Consider the following 12,166-nt stretch of genomic DNA (forward strand, 5'->3'; position numbering starts at 1 on the left):
CCTACACTTCCGACAAACTGGGTACTCAGACCGCAGACATGCAAACATCACTTATCTTCACACGGAGATCACTTCTGCAGAAAAGGGTGTTCTAACCCTAACTTTCTACGTCTTACAAAGCACTTCAGTAATTTAATAAGAAAAAGAAACTACATTTCAACCACAGAACCCTGCAAGTACAAATACTGACAAATGTGCATTTTACTTGGAGTTGGCAGGAGTCTTTTAAAAACAATCGATTAAATCGTGTGTCAGAAACAAGTCTGATAGGTCCTATGTAGACATTACTGTAATGGATAATGTTATCTGAAAAGACAGTTAAAGAAAAATGATGACAATATCTTTAGCAACTTCAAGATTTGGCTACAACGGAAGTATTTTTCACGCATCCAAATTCATTTACTGAGAACATCGACCTCTCTTGGTTTAAACCTGCTGCAGTGTAAACCCACTGGGCCCCCGGAATTATCAGCGCTGGCAGAGCCCGGACTGAGAAAGCAGGTGCAAACGCCCGGGAAAACACGTGGCATTCTCAAACAAAGCAGGCACGCCGTTCTCAGCCGCAAGCTGAGGCAGGACTCCCACGGCGACCGGCAGGAGCCACCAGCTCCTCTGAGCTGTCCCCGGGCTGTGGGACAGCTGGTCTCTCCTCTCAGCCCCAGGCCCTGAGTGTGGGGGGTCTGGCTTCAAAAAGCATTGTTGTCACATACAATTTTTCAAGGCAAAACATCATGGAATACCAAACACTTCGAAGGTTTTGTGTCACAATATAACTTTTAATATTTTATAATGAAGCTACACTTTGCCTTGATATCCTACAAGAATTGCAAAATCAGGTACCGGAGGACCTGACTGCTTCCGTGAACTGAGAAGTTAGCCCACATACCTACAGTCAGCAAGAGGATCATGGAGATACTCAGCCACTGGGACTGAAACAGCTCAGGAGGCATGAAAAGCTCAGCTCCGCTGACAGGGAATTTTAACTGTGGGTCAAATTAAGCTGAAGCTGGCAGTCTGCCATCACAGAACTCAAACAGAAAATTTTTAACTTAATTTTTTCTTGTAACTCAAGGTTACACACTAAGGATTAGGATTTTGCTTCTTGCACTTGTCACACTGAGCATGCAGAACAATATGAAATATATCCGTATATAAAATATGTAACTGTAAATTTTCCCTGAAACAATTATTTAGGGGCGCTTGGGGGCTGAGTCAGCTAGGTCATGGTCTGGGGGTTGTGAGATGGAGCTCTGCCCTGGGTGTGGAGCCTGCCTGGGAATCTCTTTCCCTCTCCCTCTGCCTCTCTCCCCTGCTTGTGTTCTCTCTCTCTCATGTGCTCTCTCTCAAATAAATAAAACCTTAAGAAAAGTATTAAAATAACATATAAAATGACTTAATTATAGTCAATAAAAAGCAGATAAAACCTAGAATCTTAAAATTCTAAGCGTCAGACGAGCATTCCAGCTGTGGAGAGAACAAGCTGGGGAGACGTGCGTGGCGGGCACATCACCCTCCTCAGAGCGGCGCCGGGCTACAGTTCACACTGTATCTGCCGAACACCCACGTCAGGGCAGAACTCACAGCTCACACTAGCCGTGAGGAGCTTTCACTCTGCCAGTCCCCCAGACTAAGGGTTAGGAGCGAATTACGCTCTCTCTGGTCCAAGCCCTGTGATGAAGGATGACAGGCCACAATTTACTGGGCACGTTACCGCTCAGAGGGCTGGTGTGGGCCTACGGGACTTATGTCCACTATATAATATCATAAGAAACTCTCTCAAAAAAGAAACTTTAGAACATTCTGACATTTACATACAAATTCCTGGGAGCTTTCAAAAATTGAAATTCTATCAGCGAAGTTGTTCATTTAATTAAAAAAACAGCAAGATGTGTGGGTGTGTGTCTGGTATCTGCGTGTGTGCACCTGTGTGTCTGTGTGGGGTGTGTGTGTGTCATGATGGCACTTTTATTTTTTTATTTTATTTTATTTTTTTAAATTTTTTAAAAGATTTTATTTATTTATTCAACAGAGACAGAGAGACAGCCAGCGAGAGAGGGAACACAAGCAGGAGGAGTGGGAGAGGAAGAAGCAGGCTCATAGCGGAGGAGCCCGATGTGGGGCTCGATCCCATAACACCGGAATCACGCCCTGAGCTGAAGGCAGACGCTCAACCGCTGTGCCACCCAGGCGCCCCCATGATGGCACTTTTAAACGATTAAAATTGCAGACAGCCAAGGATCCTACGTATTTACATGGAGGAAATCCAATTTCACTGTTGACAAGTAAGTGTAAATACTTGTCAAGCCTTTGAGGTCCAGTCTGGGTAAAAATAGGGACATAATCAAAGGCGAATGTGTTTTCAACAGAGAAAGTGCAAGGCATCTACACTTTCCCAAGGAAAGGAGAACCAGCATCAATTACAGAGGAAAAATGAGATCCCAGGAGTCCAAGTGTTGTGCCAAAGAGAAAGCAAGCAGAGTCCACCCAACACTGAGTAACAGGTCACAAGGCATGATGAAGGCCTAACCAGAGGTCTGCTTTTCAAAGTCCCTGCACGCCGGTTACTGAAACTGCTTCACTGAGCAGTGAATTCCGTGACCCTTTAAGGGCCATGTTTGTGGCCTGAAATCTTCATCCACTTTCTCGAACCTGGCGGTTGAGCGAGCCTCTTACGGAGGGAAGAGACGACACGTTCGCGGGGACGCTGTGCAGGAGCAGCTGCGCCGAGCCCCCATCACAACACACACACGGGGGCAATTAGCACAGGAAAGGCCACACAAACAAGACACCCCACCCCTGTGAGTTTTACACACTGAACAAACCTGTTGTAATTTATATAAATCTACTTTTTAAAAACCTGACCATAGCTGATGAGCTTTAGAAATTAAATTCAAAGAAAACCTGAAAAGATGTCATTTGGGTTTGCAAGCTGTATCCATAAGTGAGCTCTCACGAGGTCTGAGCTCACCCCTGCCGGCCCTGCCGCTCTGGGGAAGGAGGACCCCGCGCCCACAGCAGCCCCGCGCCATGGGCGCCCTGTGAACCCACCTGGAGCGCCGTGCCGTCCGATAGGCACTGGGGAGACAGTGCTTTGCTTTCGAGTGGGACCTGGGCCTGGATTTGGAGGACGAGTGGTACTTGGGGGAGCGCGACCTTGTGCGAGACCGCTTTTTGTGCTTTTTCTTCTTCCTCTCCTTCTCTTCTTCCCTTGGTGGGTCTTTACTTTTGCTGGAAGGCCCTTCTGTGGGTTTAGCATCTGAAGCTGGCAGAGGTCTGCCTCCAGCCAGTAGAGGACAGGGCACAGTACTGGCTTCCTGGGGATAGAAGCAAACATTGGGATGTTAAGAGGGCAAGTAGGACATTTTGAAATGCACAGATGTAACACTGTCAACTTTGGGGCCCTCACACCATTTAATGCACCAACACCTCTTAGAAAGGACCACGTCTCTTTCTATGGCTCTAAGATATCGCCCTGGTGTCTCCGGGGAAGTGGCGGCTCCGCAGATGCCAGGAGTATATGCGACAATTTCCCCAGACGCTGCTCGTTCACTAGCCCCAGTGGCAGTGCTCGATCTCATCAAGGGAACATGGTAGCAAGGACACCGTTAGGAAAAAAGCCGTGCTTGCTCCTTCATAAATAATTGTGATTTTCCACTGACAGATTCTCAAACCTCCAGCGTTAGACTTTTATGAATCTCTACACCCATCTGAAAATGATTTTTAAAGAAAACCTGAAATAAAAAAGAGTCCCCTTTGATTTTAAGAACTTTGCCAGAAGAAAAAACCCTCCTTCTTTCCTTCCTGTGTCTGTGTGAGTTGATGGATGTTAACTAAACCCACCGCGGCCGTCATTTCGCAACACACCTCAGCGATCACGCCGCGGACCTCACACACACGGTGCGCCAGTCACGTCTCAGGAACATCGGGGAAAACACAGTTCGCATGGCAATCCTTACCAGGGAACCCCATGGGCACAGGCCAGTCTGCACATGCTGACCCACGCAGTCCTGCACTCAACACACAGCTCAGCATAAACCCTTCATCCACGGGAAACAGATGGAGAGGGGACGTGCTCCCTGAATCCCCACGAGGGAACGCCAACATGCAGACCAAGAGGCGGCCGGGGGCGCGAGGGGGGGGCAGCAGGCCCATCAGATGTGACATCATCCAGGGCAATGCCAGTTTCAGCAATTTCTTCTGAAAAGCATTCAGCCGAGCGTGCACGCTGCATGCCCCAGGCCCCATGCTACACCACTCTGGAACAACCATGACCTGAAAACCACCCAAATGACCCTCGGGGGGCTGGTTCCCACGTGGCGCTCCCGGACAAACAGCACTCAGCCTTTAAAAATGAGGCAGTAATCCGATGTCCACTCACACTGACATTGTCCCCATCACAGTGTAAAAGAAATGAGTTCACAAAAACAAAACAAAACAAACCCAAACCCACCCAAACCCGAACCCTGCACACCAGCCCACGTGCTGCTTCCCCTGGGACGCTGAGAAAGGTCATTCCTCAATTTGCTCTAACTGAACACCACACGGACCACGAGACACACCGTGACTGCATTTTAGCCTCGTGTGCCTCTGAGGACACAGCTGGGACACTGGGAACAACTCGAGGCAGGTGCTGAGCCGGGGGGGGGGGGCTGTGCCTGTGGGGCAGGGCCCCCAAATCCTGCAACTGCTCCCGTCCTCTCCTTGGGTCCCTGTGGTTCACATGGAGAAGGCCCACTGGACGAGAGGCCAGCGCTTCCTGCTAAAGCCACGCTCACCCCTCAGCCATGTCCCCTCCCCCGCTGGTGACGTTCGAGGCACTCCCTCCCATCTGCCCCCTTGAGCGGAGGCCCAAAGGGGGACACTGTGCAAGGCAGCAGGGCTGAGATGCTCGAGAACACCACGCCTGTCCCCAGAGCGCCCTGTCCAAAGCGGTTTCTTCCCCCCGCGGTAACTCAGTACGGGAGCCGGTGGGAGGAGGGCAGAGACCTCCCGGGGCCCTCTGGTCCTCACTCCTCAGCCTCCAGGGCGGCAGCCAGCGCTGCGAGCTAGTCTCTAAGGCTCGGCCTCAACCGGCTCAGGGCGCCCATCTCAACCCCAGACAAGAACCTGCCCTCGTCGTCTGGGAAAGCCACTGGAGCTCTGGCACTGGTCAAGACCCGTCCGTGAGCACACGTTACACGACACTCTGAGCACAGGAGCTCTGGGGCGCTGGAGGCTGGAGAAGGGGAGGCCGCCCGGCCCGTGCCATGCCGCGGGCATAGCCCCAGTGCGCCGACTGAGGGACAACTCCGCGGCTGCGCGGCAGGGAGATCAGCGCGGGGCAGCTTTTAAAACTCCCAAGAAATTCGGGGCACACTGCAAGAAAGATGAGACCGAAGCTGGGGACGAAACCAGCTCGTGGCACCCGTGACGCGGCACAGGGCCCATGTGAAAGCCAAGTGGGTGCCGGCACCACAGTCGGAGGGAGGGCAGCCGGAGCCACCGGGGGTCCTTCCTGAGACCAGGCCCAAGACCTCCAGGGAGACCCAGACGGACTCTCCACCCTGACCAGCGGCCTGCCCTGGGGCAAGTGCAGAGACGCCCAGGGCTGCCGTCTCTCTCTATCCCTCTGTGCCTCCACATGGGACAGACCCGCGGCACTCACCAGTGACGCCCCGAGGAGTTCGGGTCATCGGGCACCCGGGAAAGGGCTGCAGGCCAGCCTGAGACATGGAGGGCGCACGGCGGTTCACGGGCTGAGTTTCTATTCACACTTTTACTGCCAACCTGGGAACTCCCATCTCCAAACTTCGTATTGTTTTTCTGCCTTTATCCCAACTACCGCCTGTCGTTGGCAATACTTCGCGTGGCCCCATTCGAGGACATGGGTATTCAAACCAACAGAACTTGTCATCGGGTCATGGGGTCTACTTATTCTAGTAAAATGATCATCGTTCACAAAGTGAAAATCAGCAACTGCGGGGACCTTTCCCCGACTGAATTAAGATGATTCACTGGGATGACCTCAGCTTACACGTACCAAGAGGATATTTAAAAATCCAGCAACTGGACTTGAGAACAAAAAAATAAAGGGTAGAGGCGCCTGGGTGGCACAGCGGTTAAGCGTCTGCCTTCGGCTCAGGGCGTGATCCCGGAGTTATGGGATCGAGCCCCACGTCAGGCCTCCTTCCTCTCCCACTCCCCCTGGCTTGTGTTCCCTCTCTCGCTGGCTGTCTCTATCTCTGTCGAATAAATAAATAAAATCTTAAAAAAAAAATAAAAAAAAAAATAAAGGGTAACAAATACCACCTGCCCAGTCACTGCGGCCCAACAGCTAGTCCCAGGGCGCGTCCCCCCCGCCCCCCCCCCGGCTGTCACTTCTGAAGTGGAGCCGCTCCGCTCACTCAGGAAGGCAGACACATCCGGACCCTCCCACAGCCCAGTCGCCACGCCAGGGCAGGCGATGAGCCGTGTTCTGCAGGGGAAGGGCAGGCTCGGTCATGACCCTCATGCAGGCTGTGCCTCCCCACGAGCAAGTGCTGGCACCGAGCTCAAAGACACACCACCCGGAGAGACTTCCGGGTCATGCCCGTTCTGCACGGACAGGACAGCGGTGGGAAGATGTGCTTCGCAAGCTCCAGGTGCAACCCTGGGGCTCTGGCCTCGCAAACACAAGGGCAGGGTGCCCCAAGGCCTCGGAGGGGTGCTCCCATCACTTGCGAAGGGACAGCTGTGCATATTGGCCTCTCCAACGACCCTGAAGGGATTCCTGCTACACAGAGAGACAGGACGAGGGAATTCAAGGAGCACCGAGGGAAGTGTTCCTCATGGACGCATAAAAATGACTTGGGCCATGAAACCGTTTAAAGAAAATGTAAGCAAGATGTTCGGACAGGTGCAGTGGACACCTGCTGCCCCACTTGTACAAATACTGGCTGTGCGGGCAACGGCCTTTCTGCCCCTCAATCCATGAATACCAGAAGCTCTCTCTACCTGAGGAGACAGACCGCAACATTCCACCTCCCTGGTCGTCGTGCCACCTTGAGGGAGACGCACATGAGCCTAGTCGAGCTGTCCAGGATTTAGGTCTGAGTGGGCGATGAGGGGAGTCAGGGGCTGAGGATGCAGCCAGCCAGGGGATGCTGTGCCGGAGACGAGCCCTTGAGACATCTTTTGAGCCCTGGATAGGCTGCACCACCCTCACAACTCAGAACGTGAGCCCCACCCCCCACTGGTTCTGCTTAAGCCGCGTGGGGGCAGTGGGGCCGGTTTCTCACCCGCGCAATCAAAGCCTGGCTGGTACAGTGAGCCGGACGTTCAAACTACTAGAATATAAGCTCAGCGTCCAACTAGCTATTTACTCTGTAATGGTGGCAACAAGGGAAGCCTTTTGTGCCTCCCGTCTGTCCACAGCAGTTAGCTATTGGCCACATGTGGCTCCTGGGCACCTGAAATGTGGCCAGTATGACTAAGGACCCGAATTTTGAATTTCATTTAATTTTTTTAAAGGTTTTATCCATTTATTTGAGAGATAGAGACAGAGTGTGAGCGGGGGGAGGGGCAGGGCAGAGGGAGAAGCAGACGTCCCCCCCCCCGCCCCCAAGCAGGGAGCCCAATACAGGGCTGAGATCATGACCTGAGCTGAAGGCAGACGCTCGACCAGCTGAGCCACCCAAACGCCCTCTATTTAATCTTTATCAAGTTAAATTTAAATGACCATGGGTGGCTAGTGGCTACCATTTCGGAAAGTGCACACCTGGAAAACACCTCTGTGCATAAACGCTATTTCTGGCTTAACTGGAATCTCACTAACTTGAATGGCACATGCAAGTAACCTGGAAGACAGACCCTGCCCGCGGCTCCACACCTCCCCACTCTGGTTCTGAAGGTGCCTGGCCGAGCCCTCTGTGCCTGCGATCAAGAGGCTAATGGAACTGCTTGCAGGAGGCATGGCCACAGGTGCGTGTGCTGACCAGCACCAAACGAGCAGAGTTGCCTTTCTGGGATGGAATATTGATATTCCAGCAAAAATGATCAAAGCACACACTACCATGGGGAAGGAGAGGACACGGGTTGGTCTGAGTGGCACTGGGGAGAATTCAAGGGGAACTTTGGGAAAATTATGAGAGTATTTAAAAACTTACTGCCCCCAGTTTAGGGACACTGTGAAATGACACTAGTCAGTCCTTTGATCACAACCAAGTATTTGCCAACAAATTAGCACAGAACTACCAACTACTAGTCTCGCTACGGGACAATGAACTGCTCAGGAGCAGATGAACTAATGTACTTTAAAACATAATCTCGTTTGTGAAGTAACACGATGTCAACTATAAAAACGGGGTAATCGTGCATACATCTCAAGATTTTACTAGAGTTTCACATTTCAGACTTTGAAACACATCCTCTAAAACTGCACGTTCAGGGGACGCCTGGGGGGCTCAGTCGGTTGAGCGTCTGCCTTCGGCTCGGGTCATGATCTCAGGGTCCTGGGATCAAGTCCGCTATTGGGCTCCCTGCTCAGCGGGGAGCCTGCTCCTTCCTCTGCCTGCCACTCCCCCTGATTGTGAGTAGAATAAATAAATAAAATCTTAAAAAAAATAACACTGCATGTTCAGATCTCTGTTTACTGCCCGTCAGTCACCCGTCCCACATGGCGTGTCTCCTGAAGCGACCCACCAGCGAGGGGCCGCTGTTCCGCCGCACGGGCGCCTCGGCCTCACCCGGTCATCTACGTGCATGCAGCGTGCTCTCGCTGGCCCTCCCACCTGACACAGCGGCCACCGCACTGTCTTCCCATGGAAATGCTCTTCCTCGTCAGTGTCCCACTCTGATCCCGCTGCGGCACCGCCACCCCAACCGTGCCTTCTCCTGCAGACCCTTGGGGGCTGCGCTAATCGCTGTTGCCCACCTCCACCACATGGGGGTCTTTGGTCCTGGAGAGCCCTCCCTACGTGGTCACCTCTCAGCATGATCGAGGTTCCTCAAGCCCTGCCTAGATGCCTCTCTGCCTCCTGGAGGCCCAGGCATCACCCACACGCTCATGTGCTCAGCTGCTCTGTGCGCGGCAAGACAGTCCTGGTGGACGAATGCGACTGGGTAGTCACTGGGTAAGAAACAGGCTCCTCATTCATCTTTCAAAGTGTCTCGGTGCCTTCAACACCACAGAGGCTCAACACAGGCTGATTTTTGTTTTCATCCCCTTGCAAACGCTTGCTGAGCCCATACACTAGGCAGGACCATTAACTTGAACAAACTGCTGGCATCTAAAGAGTGTCCTGAAATGTGCTGTTACTGTGCAAACAATCATGTAATAACTCAAAGGGGCTCAAATTTAAGACTGCTGGTTTCTCTTCATTTTGAATTAAGAACACACCCAGGGGCACCTGGGTGGCACAGTCGTTAAGCGTCTGCCTTCGGCTCAGGGCGTGATCCCGGCATTGTGGGAACGAGTCCCACATCGGCTCCTCCGCTGGGAGCCTGCTTCTTCCTCTCCCACTCCCCTGCTGTGTTCCCTCTCTCGCTGGCTGTCTCTGTCCACATAAATAAAATCTTTAAAAAAAAAAAAAAAAAAGAACACACCCAAAACGAGACGTGCATGTGGATTTCCGTGTCCCACTAATGTACGTGCTTTTCCGTATCTTACACACTGCTCAGCAACGTACTGACTGTATGTGTCCGCGTCGATAAACACGCTCCACGACGTGACGTGAGGTTGTACCTGATTACGGAAGGGCCCCTCTCCTGACACGCAGGTCGGCGGGGGGACAGGGTGGCAAGGTGCACGTGGAACGCGGTGTGTACTGCAGCGGCCTTTGAAATGAGCAGAGAGGTGAGGGATTTGGTGACCTGTGTTGCGTTCAGCTACCAAGTGGGGCGGGCTGTGGTGGGCAAAGAGGAAAACCATCGGTGACACTGGTCACAAAAGGCCATCACAAGAGTCAGGTTGGCAGCCAGGAGGACATGAGGGGAGGCTACGGAGGCAGCCCTCGGGGGGCAGGGGCCAGGATGCCACGTGGCCCATAAAAAGTCACTCTGTATCAGGACAGTTAAAATACGTACGCGGACCAAAGAGACGCATGTTTCCGCCTGTCAGACTGACAAGAGTCAGAGGCTGCTGACCGCCAGTACCGGCAGGGTACTTTCAGGCCCCTGGAGAGAGACAAAGACTGCCACAATCGCGTTAGGGGCTCACCTAGCAGTGCCTGAAATTTAAAAAGCATTTCCACGGTCAGGCATTCACCCTACAGCTCTGCTCACTGAGTGAGTGCCCCAGACACGGGAGCACGGTTGCAGCGGGAAGACCCGGGGGCGGCCTGCACTTCCGCCGCAGACTGGGTCAGCGTAAGGGCGGCAGCAGTCACTCATCCCATGAACACTGACCAAGCACAAGCCCAACGGCGGCATACGAAAGAGCTCTGCGGGCGGCGGAAAGCCCACCAAACCACCGCAACGCACAGGGTGTGGCCCTAGGGTTGTGATACTTAAATATACACATAAAAATAGATTGCTTTCCCTTGAGAATACACGAGAAATAACGCAGTATTCACATACAATGGAGTATGATTCAGCTTAAAAAAACCACATTGTGACAGGTGACACAAACTGGTCCCAGAAGAACTAATACTCCACCTCCACGAGGCCCCGAGAGCAGCCAGGCTGACGGAGACGGACGGCGTGGGTGTCAGGGGGCCCCCATCCAGCGGTTCCTGGGGCAGTCTCACTCTGGAGGTGGAGGGTGGTGACGTGGCACGTGACGGGAGTGCACTCAGTGCCACTGAACGGTGTGCTTAGAAAGGGTTAAAATGACAAGTTGTGCGTGTGTTTATTTTATGCAATAAAAACTAAAATAAATGGTATTCCATATGAATTGTGAAACCAGAACACACGAGAAGGGAAGCCTGCTTCCTCATCTGCGCCTCCCCCTTGCACGTGAACGGTCTGCAACACGTGCATGCCCCGCCGTAATCAAAGTCAAAGCAGGTGAGATCCTGCAAGATCCTGCCAGGTTTTGAGCCAGGCCTTCTGAGGGGTGTCCCTACGCTGCCCCGCACACGGCTGCTCACGCAGACCTGGGGGGCCACGCCCCAACAGCTCTCCAGGCCCCTGCGAGTGAAGTGTGCACAGAACCGCCCACGAAGGCAGGGTAACCTGTCTCCAGAAGCTGCTTGAGGCTAAAATACTTCCAAGTTGAATCTCATTTATGACAACTGCCAATGTAATTACAGTATTTGTTTCAAAGCAACTAAAAACATTATGACCACCTGCTCCTACCATTACGTTTTTGCTGAAATAGTTCAGAAGCTACGATCTCTCCCACTAGATACACAGAAGACTGACCCAGTGATTTAAACAAGCAGCATCACCACTCGTGTCTATGTATTATAGATTCCAAACGCAAGCCTGCAAACAAGAAAGGTGGGGAGACGCCATCCATGCCTAAACAGGAAAAGAGCCCGAGCTGAAGCCTAGCTCGTGTTCACAGGGAGATAATTCTGGTAGCCGTGAGGAGGCAACACAGCAGACTGGGGAAAACTGCGTATGAAGGATGAATAATTGTGGCTGTGACCGAGTTTTCACTCAGACACAGTGTTGTCGGGAAATTCAGATGCGACCGTGTAACGTAATGGGCTAAAACAGCTCCTTATGCAGATGTCCGTGAGCTACCCTTTCCACCCGCACACACAGCATCACGACAACGTAGGACACGCACACGGCTCCCTCCAAGCCCCCTGTACCAGCTCCCCGCCCCCCACGAGCCGCAGCTGTCCCCGTGGAGGCATGTCGGCCTCTGCCTCTCCCTGACTGAGCCCCGGACTGACTCCTGACGGCAGACAGCGGGCTTGGCCGGCAGCGGGAAGTGGGAGCCTGGAACCCCGAGCGAGGTTTTCCTCAGAAAAGAAATACACCCAGCGGCTACGTGCAGTCCAAATGCGTTTGAGTCATGGCGCTGGACTCTCAGAGACATCCACGCAATCCAAGCGGAAGCGCACAGGGCGCCTTGTACCTCACCGGGAAAGGTCGCTCCAAGACAGCCTGGGGACAGCAGAGAAGTCCCATCCCCACCCCGGGGAAGGGGGGGAACCATGTGGAGGGCTGGGCACGGCCGTGACCATGTCTGCCTTTTCCTGTGAATTCAAGCACTGATGTTGACACGGACCCGAGCTGTCAGCGCTCTGGCCGAGTG

General features: G+C 53.0%; 1 protein-coding gene across 2 annotated transcripts in view; it reads right to left on the minus strand.

Annotated features, from left to right (window-relative positions):
* SFSWAP (splicing factor SWAP) overlaps positions 1 to 12,166 on the minus strand; it is a 67,492-nt gene that overhangs the window by 13,422 nt on the left and 41,904 nt on the right. For both annotated transcript variants that reach the window (XM_019803757.2, XM_034639556.1), the window contains exon 14: positions 3,049 to 3,314. In XM_019803757.2, the coding sequence (XP_019659316.2) occupies positions 3,049 to 3,314 (266 nt within the window). The remainder of the gene's footprint in view (positions 1 to 3,048; positions 3,315 to 12,166) is intronic.

Source organism: Ailuropoda melanoleuca, chromosome 12, assembly GCF_002007445.2.
Source record: "Ailuropoda melanoleuca isolate Jingjing chromosome 12, ASM200744v2, whole genome shotgun sequence".
Lineage (NCBI taxonomy): Eukaryota > Metazoa > Chordata > Mammalia > Carnivora > Ursidae > Ailuropoda > Ailuropoda melanoleuca.